Source organism: Alligator sinensis, unplaced genomic scaffold (genome assembly GCF_000455745.1).
Source record: "Alligator sinensis unplaced genomic scaffold, ASM45574v1 scaffold370_1, whole genome shotgun sequence".
Taxonomy (NCBI): domain Eukaryota; kingdom Metazoa; phylum Chordata; order Crocodylia; family Alligatoridae; genus Alligator; species Alligator sinensis.
Window position 1 is genome coordinate 495463 of NW_005842128.1, and position 15079 is coordinate 510541.

Genomic DNA, 15079 nt, shown 5'->3' on the forward strand with positions numbered 1-15079 from the left:
GTCGCTTCCTTCCCTCCAGACACAAGAGGGTATTCATTTACACACAGAGGACCAAAGACTGGTCCCCCCTGAATCCTCTTTGTGCTGCTCCAGCTGCACAACAGGGATTTAAGGCTGCCTGGAGGCAGCAGCTGGGGATTCTCCTGAGGTTGCTCCAACCTGCGCTGAAGCCACTTTGGCTCCTGGTAGTCCGCAGGGTCAAAGTGACACAGGGGTGGCAAAAACCACCCTTCTCCACAGGTGTGCTGAGTGCTACCTTGGCAAGTTGGGGTATATAGCCTAAAACTAGTATGCTTCCATTAGTTATTTTTAAAATATTAAAAAGCAGTCAGAGCATCACTGTAAATTGTGGAAATCATTCCTATATACTACTCTCAAGGTCAGGATGGAGGAAAGTTTCTTTCCTGAATTTTACATTGAAACCTAAATAGACAGACCACTTTTATCGCTAGTCAAGTATGCTATCTCTGATATATCTCTGATAGCATCTAAAATTTGCTTTGGAGTGAAATAAAATAAAAGGTTAATGGCCTTACCATTAGTCAAAATTACATCATGTAGAGGATCTTTTTTCTGACCCCAGCTGGCAATCAGCTTATGCCCTGAAGCATGACAATTCCTAGTTCTTGCAATTCCTTCATAGCGAGCATTGGTGCAGAGGTCATTCTCACTCAAGTGTCCAAATCATTTTGGTATTTTACAGAACTGGTTTTCATTAATAATTATGTCTTGTCATTAAATTCCACAGTTTAATATTACATTTGCTTGATAAACTTGCTGCTTTTTATTTGGAATGTTCTGTTATCTTGTGAAATAGGGTAAAAAAAAAAAAAAGTCTTGGCTGACCTCCTCTGCATCATTCATAGATTATACGCCTCTATCATATTTCCTCTTCTGCTTGCAAAATGAAATAAATTTTCTCTGGTTTTCCTTCTGAGAAAGATCCCTCCCTTGCTCCCACCAGGCTTCCTTTTAAACTTTCTGGAAGTGATATTCAGAAATACACATGGAATTCAGTCTAAGCAGATTTTTTGTGCCTTTAAAAGTTTCCCCCTTATCTTTTTTAAACCCTCTAAAATGTTTTCATTTCTCTTGTATTTTTTAAAGCAAGGTTATATTATAAAGGTAGAAGGAGAAATAAGATGACTTAGCATTATGTCGTTGTATAGAACGCTCTAGTACCATGCTACAGTTCAAAATTCCCCAACTCTCCTTTCTCTTCAGTATCTAGTTATGCTCGATTCCCACCTATTTATAATGACTTTGCTCAGCCTGCAGTGTCTTTGCCATTCTTCTTCCCCTCTTGACTCTTAGAGGGCTCTATAACATCCTTAGCTTTTTCTAATAGGTATAACAAGAACCCTGATGCTCTCATCTTTTTTGATAGTTATAGTCCTCATTGACAATTGAGACTACAACTCTGTTTCTAGTACTAAAGATGTTCAAATGTGCATTTTGTTACTATAAATAGTTCAGAGGAACATGGAAGTGCAAGAAATGGGTGAGGGGAGGGGGACATGGGAAAGCATTAGGATAAGTTCGCTACTTTCTTTTTCTCCTCTTGCATGGCAGGCAGCCAAATTAATATGATGCAGTTACGGCATTGCTCTCCCGTTAATCACATCTGTATCATCTTGATATAGACATTTTCTTTTAAAAGTGGGGTTAATATAATTTTTTTGAGATACAGATTTGTTTGGGATGGAAAAAAACTACGTAAACGTAATATCTCTTTATTTTATTGTTATGCCTCCATGTCAGGTCTGCAGTAAGCCTTGTATTAGAAACTTGTGGTCTGACTGACTCTCTTGTCAGATAAATGCAAAGAGGTTCTGTATTCACAAGTGACAGAATGATTAGGTCTGTTTTAATTTTTGCAGTGTTGTGATTTTTTTATTATTACCTTATGCTTGAAATCACATTTCACTGATGTCATCGTTTTTCATTTTAGCCATTCTTTTGGGACATTTGATGCTAATACTCTTGCATGCTGGGTATACGTATTTTAGTTTATACCATGTGAATTCATTTTTAGGACACAGAGCTCTCAAATTAAGTTGTGTATGTAGTAGCAGAGCCATAAATCCATCATTTCTTTTTTCAGAAATTGGTGGCACTGGAAGAAAGTTATTTAGCGATCAAAATGCATCATTAAGCTCTTCAAAAAGGGGAGTCTTTGCCGTAATGATGCTGTAGGCGATTTACAGCTTATCTGTACTTATTGCCTGCAGCTTCTGGAAAATTTGTAAACAAAGCCAGCTGCTCATTATATTCCCACACAGGGCTGGTTAGATAGGCAAATGGCATCATAAATGCTTTGGTCCTGTTGGTTCTCGGGAGTGGTGAAAATGATATTGTTCCAATTTTCTTTTTATTCACCCTCCTTCAAAATATATTTCTAGCTTATACATGTAGAAGGGGTATTTTTAATCTGTATTAGTGATGGAAATGAACAGTTAATACAGTGAGATCTGTGCTGTTACATTAACTCTGGGTGTAATACATCTTAGTGCTGAGGGCTTGGGAAAATACAATGGGCTCTACTCAAGTACTACTTAAGGCCTACATGAAAGGCTTAAAGTAATGGCAGGAGCCTGTGCAGTGAGGAGATTGGTTGCTTACAAACCAGATGACTTTCCATGACCAATTTGGGATTGCTAATTCCAGCTGTCCTTTTGATTTGGTCGTTGGAATCACTGCTGCATTTCTTTGCATTTTTCTCAATTGTTTAATGTTAAAGAACCCACCAGCAGCACCTTGACCAGGCTAGAAGAGCCATTCAAAGAGTAGAAGACATACTGCAATATACAAATTAGATTTTTGTATGTTAACAAAATTTCCCTCATAATCTTGTTTGCTGCCAGATTATCATCATGTAATCCATTTCATAACTCATGATTAATTTGTTTTGTTTGCTTTTATCAGCTGCAGGTAACCAAATAAACGGGTCATGGCACGCTTAACGAAAAGGCGACAGGCGGATACAAAAGCTATCCAGCATCTTTGGGCAGCTATTGAAATAATCCGGAACCAGAAGCAAATTGCCAATATTGACCGCATTACAAAGTAAGTTGTACCTTATGTTAAGTAATATGATGATGAAAATATTTATGTGAGCCTTGAAAGACAAAGAATAGAAGACTTCTGGTTACTCCATAGCCTGAGTAAGAAGAATGAGGATAAACATATTAGGCTTTGTAAATAGTTTTATACAACTCAAGTTCTTTTTGAACTAAGAGGATAACATTTGTTATTTGTTGGTTTTTTTAAGAAAGCACCTGAGAGTGGGGGGACACTGGAAACAAACTGATATAGAAATGTGAAAATAGTAGTAGTAATGTACTTTCTTTTTTAAAAAATAAACTGGCTTATGTCCCTGTTTATTAATAAAAAATACAGTTGTTGAGTTTTACTTTGGAAAAATGTAAAGCAAGCCAAAACAGATGTTCTTTTGTTTGATGCTAACACTACTAGTGTTTGTATTCTTGTAATGTCCAAAATATATTAGGAGCTGCACCTAGAAAGGAAGATGCGTTCTGAGCCTAGTAGAGCATTTTTTTTTAATCCAAAGCAATAAAATAGGTCTTTTGAATAAGTGGGGCTATTGAAGCTGTTGTTTTGTATCTACTTTCCCTTCATTGTTGGTCTGGGTTAAGACGTTATAGGTGGGAAATTCACATCTATAGCATATTTCAATGTGGGAGTCTCAAAGTCCTACATAAGCATTACTTAAGTTTCCCTAAATCCCCAAAAGGTAGGCAGTTATTACTGCACACATTCTAGAGAGTTGTCAAGTGACTTACAACAGATGATATTGTGGCATGTCAGTGGCAAAACTGAGAATATTGTCAAGTACTGTGTATCTATATGAAGCTCACACTTGGCGCCAGAAGTCCAAAGCATTCTGAGCTGTGGATATTGAGGAAGAACAAGGAAAGAGGGGGCCTGAAGGGAGGGAGGGAGCCACTGATTACGGTTAGAGATTCTACTTTTGAGAAGGTGGAGAGTGGCTAAACCAGGGGCTGGCAATTATTTTGGCTGAAGGGCTGCTTAATGAGTTTTGGTGAGTTGTCGAGGGCTGCATGGGTAGCCCTGCCCCTTGACAATTGACCTGCCCCCTATTGGGACTAGAAATCCCACCCCCCTAATTCCTGACCTTTGCCACCAGAAGTCCCTCCCCTTGCCCCCCAGAAATACTCCTTTTGGGAGGGGAAGGTTGCCATCACGGAACCAGAAAAAAAACAAATCGTACACTAAAAGTCAAAATACCTACTATAACATTTTAATTTTATTACAAAAAAATATTTGTCATGATTTATATTTGCATAGCGTGTATAGAGGGGATTGCATAATAACTAAAAATGAAGTCTTTTGTATATTGTATAAAAGTATACTTTTGTATACTTGTGTATAATGTGTGTGGGAGGAGGTTGTGAGAGGGTGTGGCTGCATGTGGGGGGGCTAGGTTATGTTGGGGGGGGGGTTATGGGGGGGTGTGGGGGGCGGGGGTAGATGTGTGGGTGTGGGGACACCCCACACACTCCCACCACATGGCACACAACCCCCGCTGTCGGCAACAGCAGCAGGCTGGGCGCTTGGGGCACTTCTGCGCCACACAGGTGCTGGCACCTGGCCTGCCACTATCGCAGGGGCTCTGCGCAGCACGTGTACAGCTCCCACATTTGTGCAGCACTGAGGAAAGCCCTGCACTGGAGTTAGCTGCCTTGCTGCCTCCTGCCATGCAGGTCCCAGGACTTCATAGGGAATCAAGGGCTGGGGCTCCCCTCCACTTCTGGCACAATCCCATGACCTGCGTGGCAGTGGACGAGAAAGGCAGCTGGCTCCAGCATGGGGCTTTCCTCAGTGCCGCTCAAATGTGGGAGCTGCATGCTCGCCATGCAGAGCCCCCATAATAAAGGCAGGCTGGGCAGGCTGCACTCTTTACCCCCAGGCACAGTGCTGGCTGGAGCCGTGCACCTCCAGGCACCAGCACCTGTGCGGGGAACAAGCGCTCTGAGTATTCCCGTCTTCTGCCACTGCCAGCAGCAGGGGCTGTGCAACATGTGAGGGAGTGTGGGGGGGGTCTCTGGGGGGGTGGTTCCCACCCACCTCCCACACACCCATACCCTGCCCAGCCAAGCTCCTGCTGGCCCCCCAGGCATGGGCTCCACACTGCTGCCAGCCCCAGCCCTGTGTTTTCTGCTCCCACCCAGCTGCAGCTCCACCCTGCCTCCACCGCTTCCCTACCTGCTGCCAGGAGCGACTGGGATGCCAGGGAAGCCAAGCAGGTACCCCTGGAAAGGCTGCCACAGCATCAGCAACAGCCCCACCCAGAAGCTACTGCTTGGCCCTTCCACCCACAAGGGTGGGAGCGAGACACAAAAGGGGTGGGAGCGAGGCACATGTTGGGGGCGTATACATGGGCATCGTATGTGGAAGGGTTGGGCAGGGTTCAATTCTTTGATGGGTATGCATGGACTTGATGAAAGTGCATGGCAGGCTGTATTTTGCCCGCCCCTGGGTTAGACTAAAACAAATTGGACTACAGGTTATAACTTGTCACTGACTGCAATACAAAAATTGAGTGCGAGCAAGCAGAGAGAGAAAGACAAGAAGTCTGAGTAGCATGACAAAGACGACCAAGGTTTAGGCCTTTTGTAAATGATCCTATGACCCCAGCTGACTTCCTGCCCTTTGGGCGGGGGGCTGGACTCAATGATCTTCCGAGGTCCCTTCCAGCCCTGATGTCTATGAAATCTATGAAATCATAATGACTACAGGGATGATATGCTGCTTCTTGGAAAGAGGTACATCAAGGGCAAAGGGTAGCCTGGCAAGTGTTTTGGAAATTTTGCAAGGACTTGAAAAAACAGAGGCCATATGACCAGTGAAGAGAGGTTTGTTCTTTATTCTGCCAACTGTATATGCCTGAGAAGAGAACTTAAGACAGGGACAAATGTTTAAAAGATCTTCTCAGTGACAAGTAGTAGTGAAGAAAGAAAAATAGTGATGATGGAGACTAAATGCTGGCTGTACAAATTGTATTGTACAGAAATAGTTCTGGGATTCATGGAGTATCAACATGCCTTATCCAGGCTGAGAGCTGAATGGCTTGGCAAGTAACAGCATCCTGGGTTTAAGTAAGCTTAAAGAAGGAAGCTGTTGCGTAAGTGTATACACGCACTTTCGCATATAAACAAAAGAAGTATGAGTAATGAGTAAAGTATATTTCAGGTTATGCTTAGTGATGACCTGGTTGGCATGAATAGAACCTGATAAAATGGCACTTAACTGAAATGTTAACAGTAAATAACTGCAGGACTGGTTTAAAAAGTGACTGATAAAATAATACTTCTGAGACTTAAAATGCTGTGAAATATTCTTGCATAAGGTTACAGAATATAACAACTTAAAAAACAAGGTAAATTTTTATGAATCTCCAATAGATTTCTGAGATGGGAGCACTCACTCATGTATTACTTGACATATCTTATGGAAGTTGTGCTTTTAAAAGGGTTCTTAACTTAGAAAGAAGATAAATTCATGATCTGGGTTGTGAACAACCAAATGAGAATATGAAAAAGGGCTTCATACAAAGGTCACTGGTTCTTAATAAAACACATTGTGTTGTATCCAGAAACCACTTAACATGGTACAATGGAAGGGTGGAATCTGTGTGTGGAAACCCCTGCTTCCTAAAAGACATCATAAGTTGGATCTAAAAAATTATATTTCTACTGACACACAGAGCTCAGAAAGCAAGATGTAGTTAGTGTGGCTTTAGAAGAAATTGTTAAAGGAGCTAAAATTGAAGAAAAACCCTGTACAGGAAATTATGAACTGAAAGAACCAAAGAAGAACCTGCAGTACTAGTTAAGGCTTGTAAGGAAAATGTAACATTGGGAGAAAAACCACATGGGAGAGGGGCCTAGGGCACTGAGAGAGGCTTTTAAATATATATGGGGAAACTCTATAAAGGAAGAAGACCTATTAATCAATGGGAGACTAATAAACACAATTCTGTTGAACTGCTTTTTTAAACTGATGTAGAAGAATGTACAATTAGAAAGTAATTGGAAACTGAAATTTATTGCTGTGATGGAAGGAAAAGATCACTTGGAAAATATGCATGAACAAATTAGGGCTTGTAGGGGAATAGCTAATTAATGTACACAATTTCTCTCAATTTTTGAAAAATCATTCACAATGAAGGAGATATTAGGAGAGAAAAGGCGCTGTCTTAACCTCAGAAACCTAAACTTAATCTTCATATGATAAAATATTAATGGATGACATATATTGTCAACTAGAATGCAGCATAAATCCTTACATAATTGAAATACAAAGAATAAGCATCGTGCATTTATGAAGGACAAATCATACCAGACAAGCTGGATGGCTTTTTAAATGAATTACAAAATCAGTATAAGAAAGGAATTGACTAGATGTACAACCTACATTTTAGTTAAAGAATATATAAATTTCCTGAGGAGTCATAGCAGTGTGTTCTCACAAGCTTGTCAAATTTCTTTTCAACTATACAGCTGGGTCAGTAAAAGATTTTTAAAAACCTTGCCCCTCTTGTATCTAAGTTTCTGTACTTGCGCACCAAAGAACCATGATGTGGTTTGGAACCATTGGCATTCTCCCCTGAAAGAAAGGTTTGGATGAGAAGAGGAGTATGTTGCAGATCAGTTCTAAGGTTGATTGGTACAGTTTTGTACGGAAATTGCATAAAATCTTTCTGTCTCAGACTGGTCCTATTGTTCCCTCATTTTTATTAGCACTATTCCAGCATGAGTTTTCTGAGATTACAAATGAGAAGTTTTGGAATTTAGATTTAGATTTAAATTAATATTACTTGGTAATATTGATAATACTTGATACTATTTGCACATTTGTTAATTTGGGGATAGAGGATTTTTTTTTCTGCAGCTCTTGAAACAATAAGTATTGAGATTTTTTTTTAACACACAATGATGTACATGGGACTAGTTAGATATCTGTGAGAGAGAAAAAATCTCGGGCATACTTAAATCAACAAAATAAAATACGGACTCTTATAGATGCAGAGCAGGTTGAGAAGGATTTCTGTGTAGATGTATGTCTGAAAATTCTCTTTCTATGACTCCCTCAATTTTCTAGACTCATTTAATGCACCTTTTTTATTTCCCTCAACTAATTGGACCCCTAAGACTTAATCAAATATTTTTTCCTCTTTTCTCCCCCCTCAAGCTATTGGGAATCTCCACCAGCAATTTATGATCATTTACTAATATTCTCTACATTGCCAGAGTTCAGAGAGACAATAATCCTTTCAGTTAATTTTAGTAAAATGTCTGGTTTCAGAAAAGGTGGTTCTGATATTTCTCTGGTTTTAAGAGGGTTTTTAAACCAGTGCTTGTGAAGACAAATCTAAAGGACTTTATTCTATTTCAGATCTTAAATGAAAGTATATATTTTTTCCCTTGCCTATACCTCTTTGTTTCTTCTTCCCTCTGCTATTATTTATGATTTACTTTGGTAATTGTGTTCTCTCTGATGGAATGTTTTAGGCTACAGTTGGTGTGAAAGATATTATCCAGAATAATTTATATCGAATTATATTAGGGAATTCTTGTTATAAGCAGTGCTTTTAGGCTATGGTCCATAATATTTTTATCTAACACTATTCAGAAACTAGTTTTTATAGATATTAGGGCTTGCAAGATCATTGGGTCCAGCCCCCTGCCCAAAGAGCAGGAAGTCAGCTGGGGTCAGATGATAACACTTGGTTACTTTGATAACATTCAGATTGTAGGAAAAAATCTCATTTCAACAGATGCCAATGAAAAACTTCTTATTTCCACAGATGCCTGTAAAAACTGCTGCTTCTGTCTTTTGAGCCACAACTTTCAAATAGAGGTGGCCTAAAATTAGGTACCTTATTTCATATTTAGACACTAGGATAAGTGACTGGAGGAGTATTGAGCATAAGGAGGATGATTTGACTTAACCAACCAACTCTCAGTGCATTTGAAAATCAGATAACTTGTAGCTGTTTATTATATTCATTATATTATGTTTATTGTATTTACAAATATAAGTCTTGCCTTCAAAAGCTGCCTAACTTTATCCTAACTGCATACTTGGTCCAGTAAAATATATCATTCTAAGAAGTTCTTGTCTCACATAATGTCTGGGCCATAACTCTTACACTTTTATAGTCACTGCATAAATCTTTTGTACTGAGGTACTATTTAGTGTGAGCAGGGTTGGCTCATCTAGTGCATTACAAATACTCCTTGTTCAAGAATACACACTGAAGCTTTACAGTAACTGTTGCTTTGTCCTCCCAAACAAATACAACTATTGCTAAACCTAATTTTTCATCAGTTTTAAAATATGTTCATATAAATTGGAAGCCTTTGCACTGTTATTTAGGTCTTTGGACTTTTGTACTATTTCTCATTTTAGTATTCTGGTTCCAAACCTTTTCACTGGTAATATAGATGACCATGTTACAAATCTATCTTGTTTGTTACTCTGGCCTCTCCTAGTATAAACAAGGATAGGCTTGACATGCATTGTAACCAGTGTTTTTTGGCAGGTATGCCCCAAGTTAAGTGCCTCCCCTCTCCAAGTGCTGTTCTGATCCCCTTCCCACTGAGGTACCCCGATAGAGTTTGTGCCTGAGGCACCAGGATGGTGGTGGGGGGTGGGTGGGGTCAAGTCTCCAGATGTACAGAGCAGAGCAGCAGCAGCAAGTTGTTGCTTAGAGGAGGTGTCACCGCCAAGAGCCAAGTTAACCCGCCTCTGGCCCTGCAGTTTCATACAGCGAGCGAGGATCTAAAGCCCTTAATTTTGCAGCAGCTGTAGGGCCAGTGAAGTCTTAACTTGGCTTTTGGCAGTGACAGCTTCTCTTGCAGAAGTGTCCTGCTCCCTCTCCACTCCATGTAGCCCAAGGCTTGAGCCCCCACTGCCTCCACTCCACTGAGCTGCTGGGGCTTATATGCCATATAGAGCAACTGCCTGTGGCACATGTGCTGCAGGTTGGCCACCTTTTTCATTGCTTTCCATCTCTTGTGCTTAGAACTAAAAATTAAAATAAAACCATTTCTTGTAAACATTATAAAGAGGCATGGAAAAATGCTGCTGTGCACTAGTTGTACACAAGGCTCTTTGGAAAGCGAGTCTCAGGCCTGGGAGGGTACCACGTCCCTTATGAGCTGTGATAGCTTTGGTGTTTTCTGGTAACAGGTGTCTTTACGCTCTGAGCTGAGGCCCTTTGTGGAGCTGCATCTCAAGATACTTTCAGTCATGGGTTTACCATGTGCCCAGTGATAATGTCAGGGCTCACATTTCCCATGGGACAAAACAAGCAGGGCCTTGCACTACTGACAGCGTGCTGTCCTCAGTGCCATGTACTCTGTATTAGTTGATGCCTCCATGCCCAGGCATGGGGTTGTGGTTGCCCCAGTTGCTTCATTAGGGTCCGGCTGGGAGGCACCCTCATGTTCTGGGTGATCCCATGGGGCAGTGAGTTGAGTCCTCAAGGGCTGGCTCTGGGACAATGCCACCCCACAGGATCCTGATGTCATGATGGGATACATCAGGGCTGAGGACTTCTTATGGGGCAGTGGTTTTGGAAACCCAGGTCTGGGACAGGGCTCAGTGTGGGGTAGCACCAGGGCACAAGGGGCTGCAGAGGGTGTGTCCTGTATTTCTAGGGACAGTTGACAATAAGGGGGGCAGTCCTTGGGTGTTTTGGACTCAGAGTTTGCTGTGGGTATTCAGGTCCCAGACTGGGACTGCTGGGATGGGCCTGGGCAGAGGAATGTCTAACAAGTTCTTTGCCCTGGGCAAGACCTCCCTGCACCCCGAGATTTGTGTGTGGGATCAGTTCACACATGAGATTTGTGTGAAGGGCAGGGAGAGGGAAGGAGGGGTCAGTCTCATGTGTGCTGGGGAGGCAAAGACCTGAGTGCTGCTGTTCCAGTGTCCTGCACTGGGCTGCACAGTGCTATTCTCTCCTCCCTTCTCTACAACTGGGCACACAGGCACTGTTTTCTCTCTTCCCTTCTTACAGCTGGGCAGTGGGGCTGTTCTCCTCCCTCCTGGCCCAGGGCACAGGGCTGTTCTGCCCCTCCTCCTACCCCCTCCTACTCCAGCTGGGCACACAGCTGTTTCTGCCCAGCGCTTCCAGCCCAGCTACTTTTGCTGCGGAGCAGCTAAGTGGATGGTTGGGGTATTGGGGTCAGGACAGCCTCCACTGGCTTCCCAACCAGGGCAGGACAGAACTGGTTCACCACAACTTCCCCCTCCAATCCTCTTTCGCCTGTAGCTCCTCCACTCTTCACTTGCAGCTCTGCCTCCAGGCCTCAAGTGCCATAGAAAAAAGCTGCATGTACCATAAGTGGCATGTGATTAGATTGGCATAAGATTGCCTTTTATGATCAGGTCACAAAAGCATTGGATGCAGGTGTCGCCGTGGATGTAGTCTTCCTGGACTTCAGCAAGGCCTTTGACGCTGTCGACCACCCCATCCTCGTTAAAAAACTAGGCGACTGTGGCATTGATGCCTACACAGTCAGATGGATTGCAAATTGCCTGAAGGGTTGTACTCAGAGGGTGGTGGTGGTCGGGTCATATTCAACCTGGGGGGAAGTGGGCAGTGGAGTCCCCCAGGGCTCGGTCCTTGGGCCCGCACTGTTCAATTTCTTTATCAGTGATTTGGACGACGGGGTGAAAAGCAACCTGTTCAAATTTGCTGATGATACCAAAATTTGGGGTGAGGTGGGCACGCTAGTAGGGAGGGAAAGACTGCAGAAAGACCTGGATAGGTTGCAAGGGTGGGCTAACAAAAACAGGATGCGTTTCAATATGGACAAGTGCAGGGTGCTGCACTTGAGCAGTAGTAACCAGCAGCACACTTATAAGATGGGAAACTCCCTTCTTGAGAGCACAGAGGCAGAAAGGGATCTTGGATTCATCGTTGACTCCAAGATGAACATGGGCCGACAATGCGAGGTCACGGTCGGCAGGGCTAACTGGACCCTATCGTGCATCCGCAGGTGCATCTCAAGTAGGGCCAAGGAGGTGATCCTGCCCCTCTACACGACACTGGTCAGGCCACAGCTGGAGTACTGTGTCCAGTTCTGGGCACCCCACTTCAAGAGGGATGTGGACAACATTGAGAGGGTCCAGAGGAGGGCCACCTGCATGATCCGGGGACAGCAGGGCAGACCCTACAGTGAGAGGCTACGGGACCTGAACCTGTTCAGCCTTCACAAGAGAAGGCTGAGGGGGGACCTTGTGACCGTCTATAAACTCACTAGGAGAGACCAGAAGGGTTTGCAGGATACCTTGTTTCCCCTAGCACCCCCCAGGATAACAAGGAATAACGGCCACAAGTTGTTGGAGAGTAGGTTTAGATTAAACATCCGTAGGAACTACTTCACAGTTAGGGCGGCTAGGATCTGGAACCAACTTCCAAGGGAAGTGGTGCTGGCTCCTACCCTGGGGGTCTTTAAGAAGCGGCTTGATGCCTACCTGGCTGGGGTCATTTGAGCCCAGTTTCCCTCCTGCCCAGGCAGGGGGTCGGACCTGAAGATCTACAAGGTCCCTTCCGACCCTACTTCTATGATTCTATGTGCACTGCAGGTTGGCCACCCTTGTGTTATCGCATACATTATAGTTCTGCACCTTAGTTGCTACTGGCAGAAGTTGATGAATATTTCCTTCATTCATTGATTAGATGGAGAACCAGTGAGAGCACAGAATATTGGTAAATTCCTCAGAGTTGTTTCCTTGAGTGCTGTTTTCACAGATGCACTATACTTCCTGCTTCTGAGGAAGTATTGTACAAAGAGAAGTTATCTTTCTATGGCTTTGATCCCTCAGCTCTTTATAGCCATGCCTGTGTTTTTACTTGGATTTTCTGTGTGTGCGTGCACGTGCATGTTCAGGTTTTACTTTTATGCAATTTTCCCTCCCTTTGCTTAGAAAATTAGTTAGAACCAAAAAGAAAGAGGTCTGCACTCTTCCACTGGCAACAGCACCTTGAAGGTCTTGCTTTTTCAATCTTTTCCTGTAATTTTCATTCCATATGAAAACCTGTACAAAGAGGCAGTTACTGGTCCTATGTTTGCACTGAATCACCTGTATTATGATCAAACATCATTTTCTACTTAGGGGCATACTCACAGGAAGAAATTGGTTGGAGTGTGGTATTTGCAGACTCTTAGAGATATGTAGAATGAGGATGTTCAAGCTAGGAAAATTCCAGGAAAGGAAGAGAAAGAAGGCAGGTTAATACAGCTCATCTGGACTTACAGAGACAAAGTCCTACCCAACAGCAAAAAAAAAAAAAAAAAAAAAGCAAAAGCCTGTGGACATTTGTCTCTTCCTTGTGTATGCTGTTGGGTTGGTGCAGTAGTAGCCTATGGCTCCAAACAGGGAGAGTGGCTCTGACGGTCTTACAGCAGCCCTTTCCTGATCCTATTTTCCTTTTTCTTTCAGTAGTACAAAATTACATAAGGATGCCCCAAAGAATAAAATTGTTACACAAGGCCCTTCAGTTGAATCCAGTAGCAGCAGCTGAGCCAAAATGTGCATCCCAGAGAATGAAATGTGAAGGAAAAGGCCAGTCTCTTCCATCTGGGATCTGGAGATTTAGTACTGGCAGTAACAGATTTATTTTTCAGACTTGTTGTCTCTGGACAACAAAAAAACCACAAACCTATGCAGCAGAGAAAATGACTTAGTGGCTGTAGCACAAGACTACATTTCCATTTAGTACTTTTTCATCTCTGTATGCATGCTCCCTTATGCCACCATCTCTCTAATCTGCCGCTCTCTGTGAGACAGAAAATACCTTCATATAATATTCAGGCAACCAAATAAGGGATAGTTTCTACATTTGTTGGTAGTGACATTAGAATCACCAGTCCTCCTGTCTTTCCTCATCTTGTGTCACAAGAGCACTTTGTTCTTTCCAGACCTATTAGTATGGCCTGTGAGCAAGTGATGCTCTAAGAGCTTAGCTCTTAATCCACAAAAGGATTTAGGACTATATCCTGATTGAACTCTTAAGATACCTCTACGTAGACACTGCAGTGCCTAACACTTGGCACCTTTCCTTGTGGCATTCATAATCACGAGTTAGGCACCCATGCTTCCTATACAGTCAAGGGTATGGGGGGCCTACGTGCTTCCTGAGGCCAATCCAGATAATCCAGGGCTAGATTGTGGTTGGCTGCACCCCTTGTCTTGAAGATGGTCCACTGGGCAGCCAAGAGTGCAAGATCCATGTGGCAAGAAGGAGGGTAAAGAAGAGGCATTGTGGCTATGGCCTAGTGGTTCGTGCATCCCCTAGGATGAGAGAATTAAAAATTCTGGCTTATGCTGCTGGGGTTATTTCAGAACCTAAACTGGTTTTGAGGTGGGACACAGACCTTCAGCCTCCCTCTCTAACCATTGGTCTTGTAGATATTGCCCTTATTCTTTTTTTTCTTCTGTGTACTCTTCCATGGGCGTATCTACATGAGATGCTAACTGCACAGTAGTTTAATAACATTGCTCAGTAGAGTGCCAGGCATAACCTGTGCTAATACACTACTTCACAGTTAGTGTCCGAAAAAACCTGTGCACTGGCACTGCTGCGTACAAGTTACTGCGCATTATGGCTCTCCAAGTACTGAACTTAATGTGCAGTAACTATGGAGCATTAATGAATGTGATGATGCACCCCTTATGTCAGGCTTGGATAGAGGTGATCAGGCTAGAATATTCTATTCTTTTATTCGTGAGTTTTCTAAGAGAAAAGTGTGTGAAATTTTTCCAAGAAAAGTTCTTGTCCTCAGTCGCCAATAGTTCTGGCACTGTCATCATGTTTTCTGAGCTTCTTTCCTTCCCCTATTAGTATGGAAAGTAGTGGTATGAGTACTTGGCCTGTTAAGTAAAGGAGTTGGAAGCCCATTCACTAGTCTCCTTCAATATAGTTCTTGGGACATATTCTTCTCACATTAATGGCTATTTATGTGTGTGAAGTGTAGTAGTAAAGGTTAACTCCCTTTCTGAGGGCTTGATGACATCAGCA

General features: G+C 42.8%; 1 protein-coding gene across 6 annotated transcripts in view; it reads left to right on the top strand.

The window, feature by feature from the left end:
* Positions 1 to 15079, top strand: part of ZMYND11 (zinc finger MYND-type containing 11) — a 148868-nt gene that overhangs the window by 45376 nt on the left and 88413 nt on the right. For 5 of the 6 annotated variants that reach the window (XM_025205750.1, XM_025205754.1, XM_025205751.1 and 2 more), the window contains exon 3: positions 2926 to 3066. In XM_025205750.1, coding sequence (XP_025061535.1) covers positions 2951 to 3066 — 116 coding nt within the window. In that variant the 5' untranslated portion in view covers positions 2926 to 2950. The remainder of the gene's footprint in view (positions 1 to 2925; positions 3067 to 15079) is intronic. The other variant, XM_025205752.1, reaches the window with a different exon arrangement.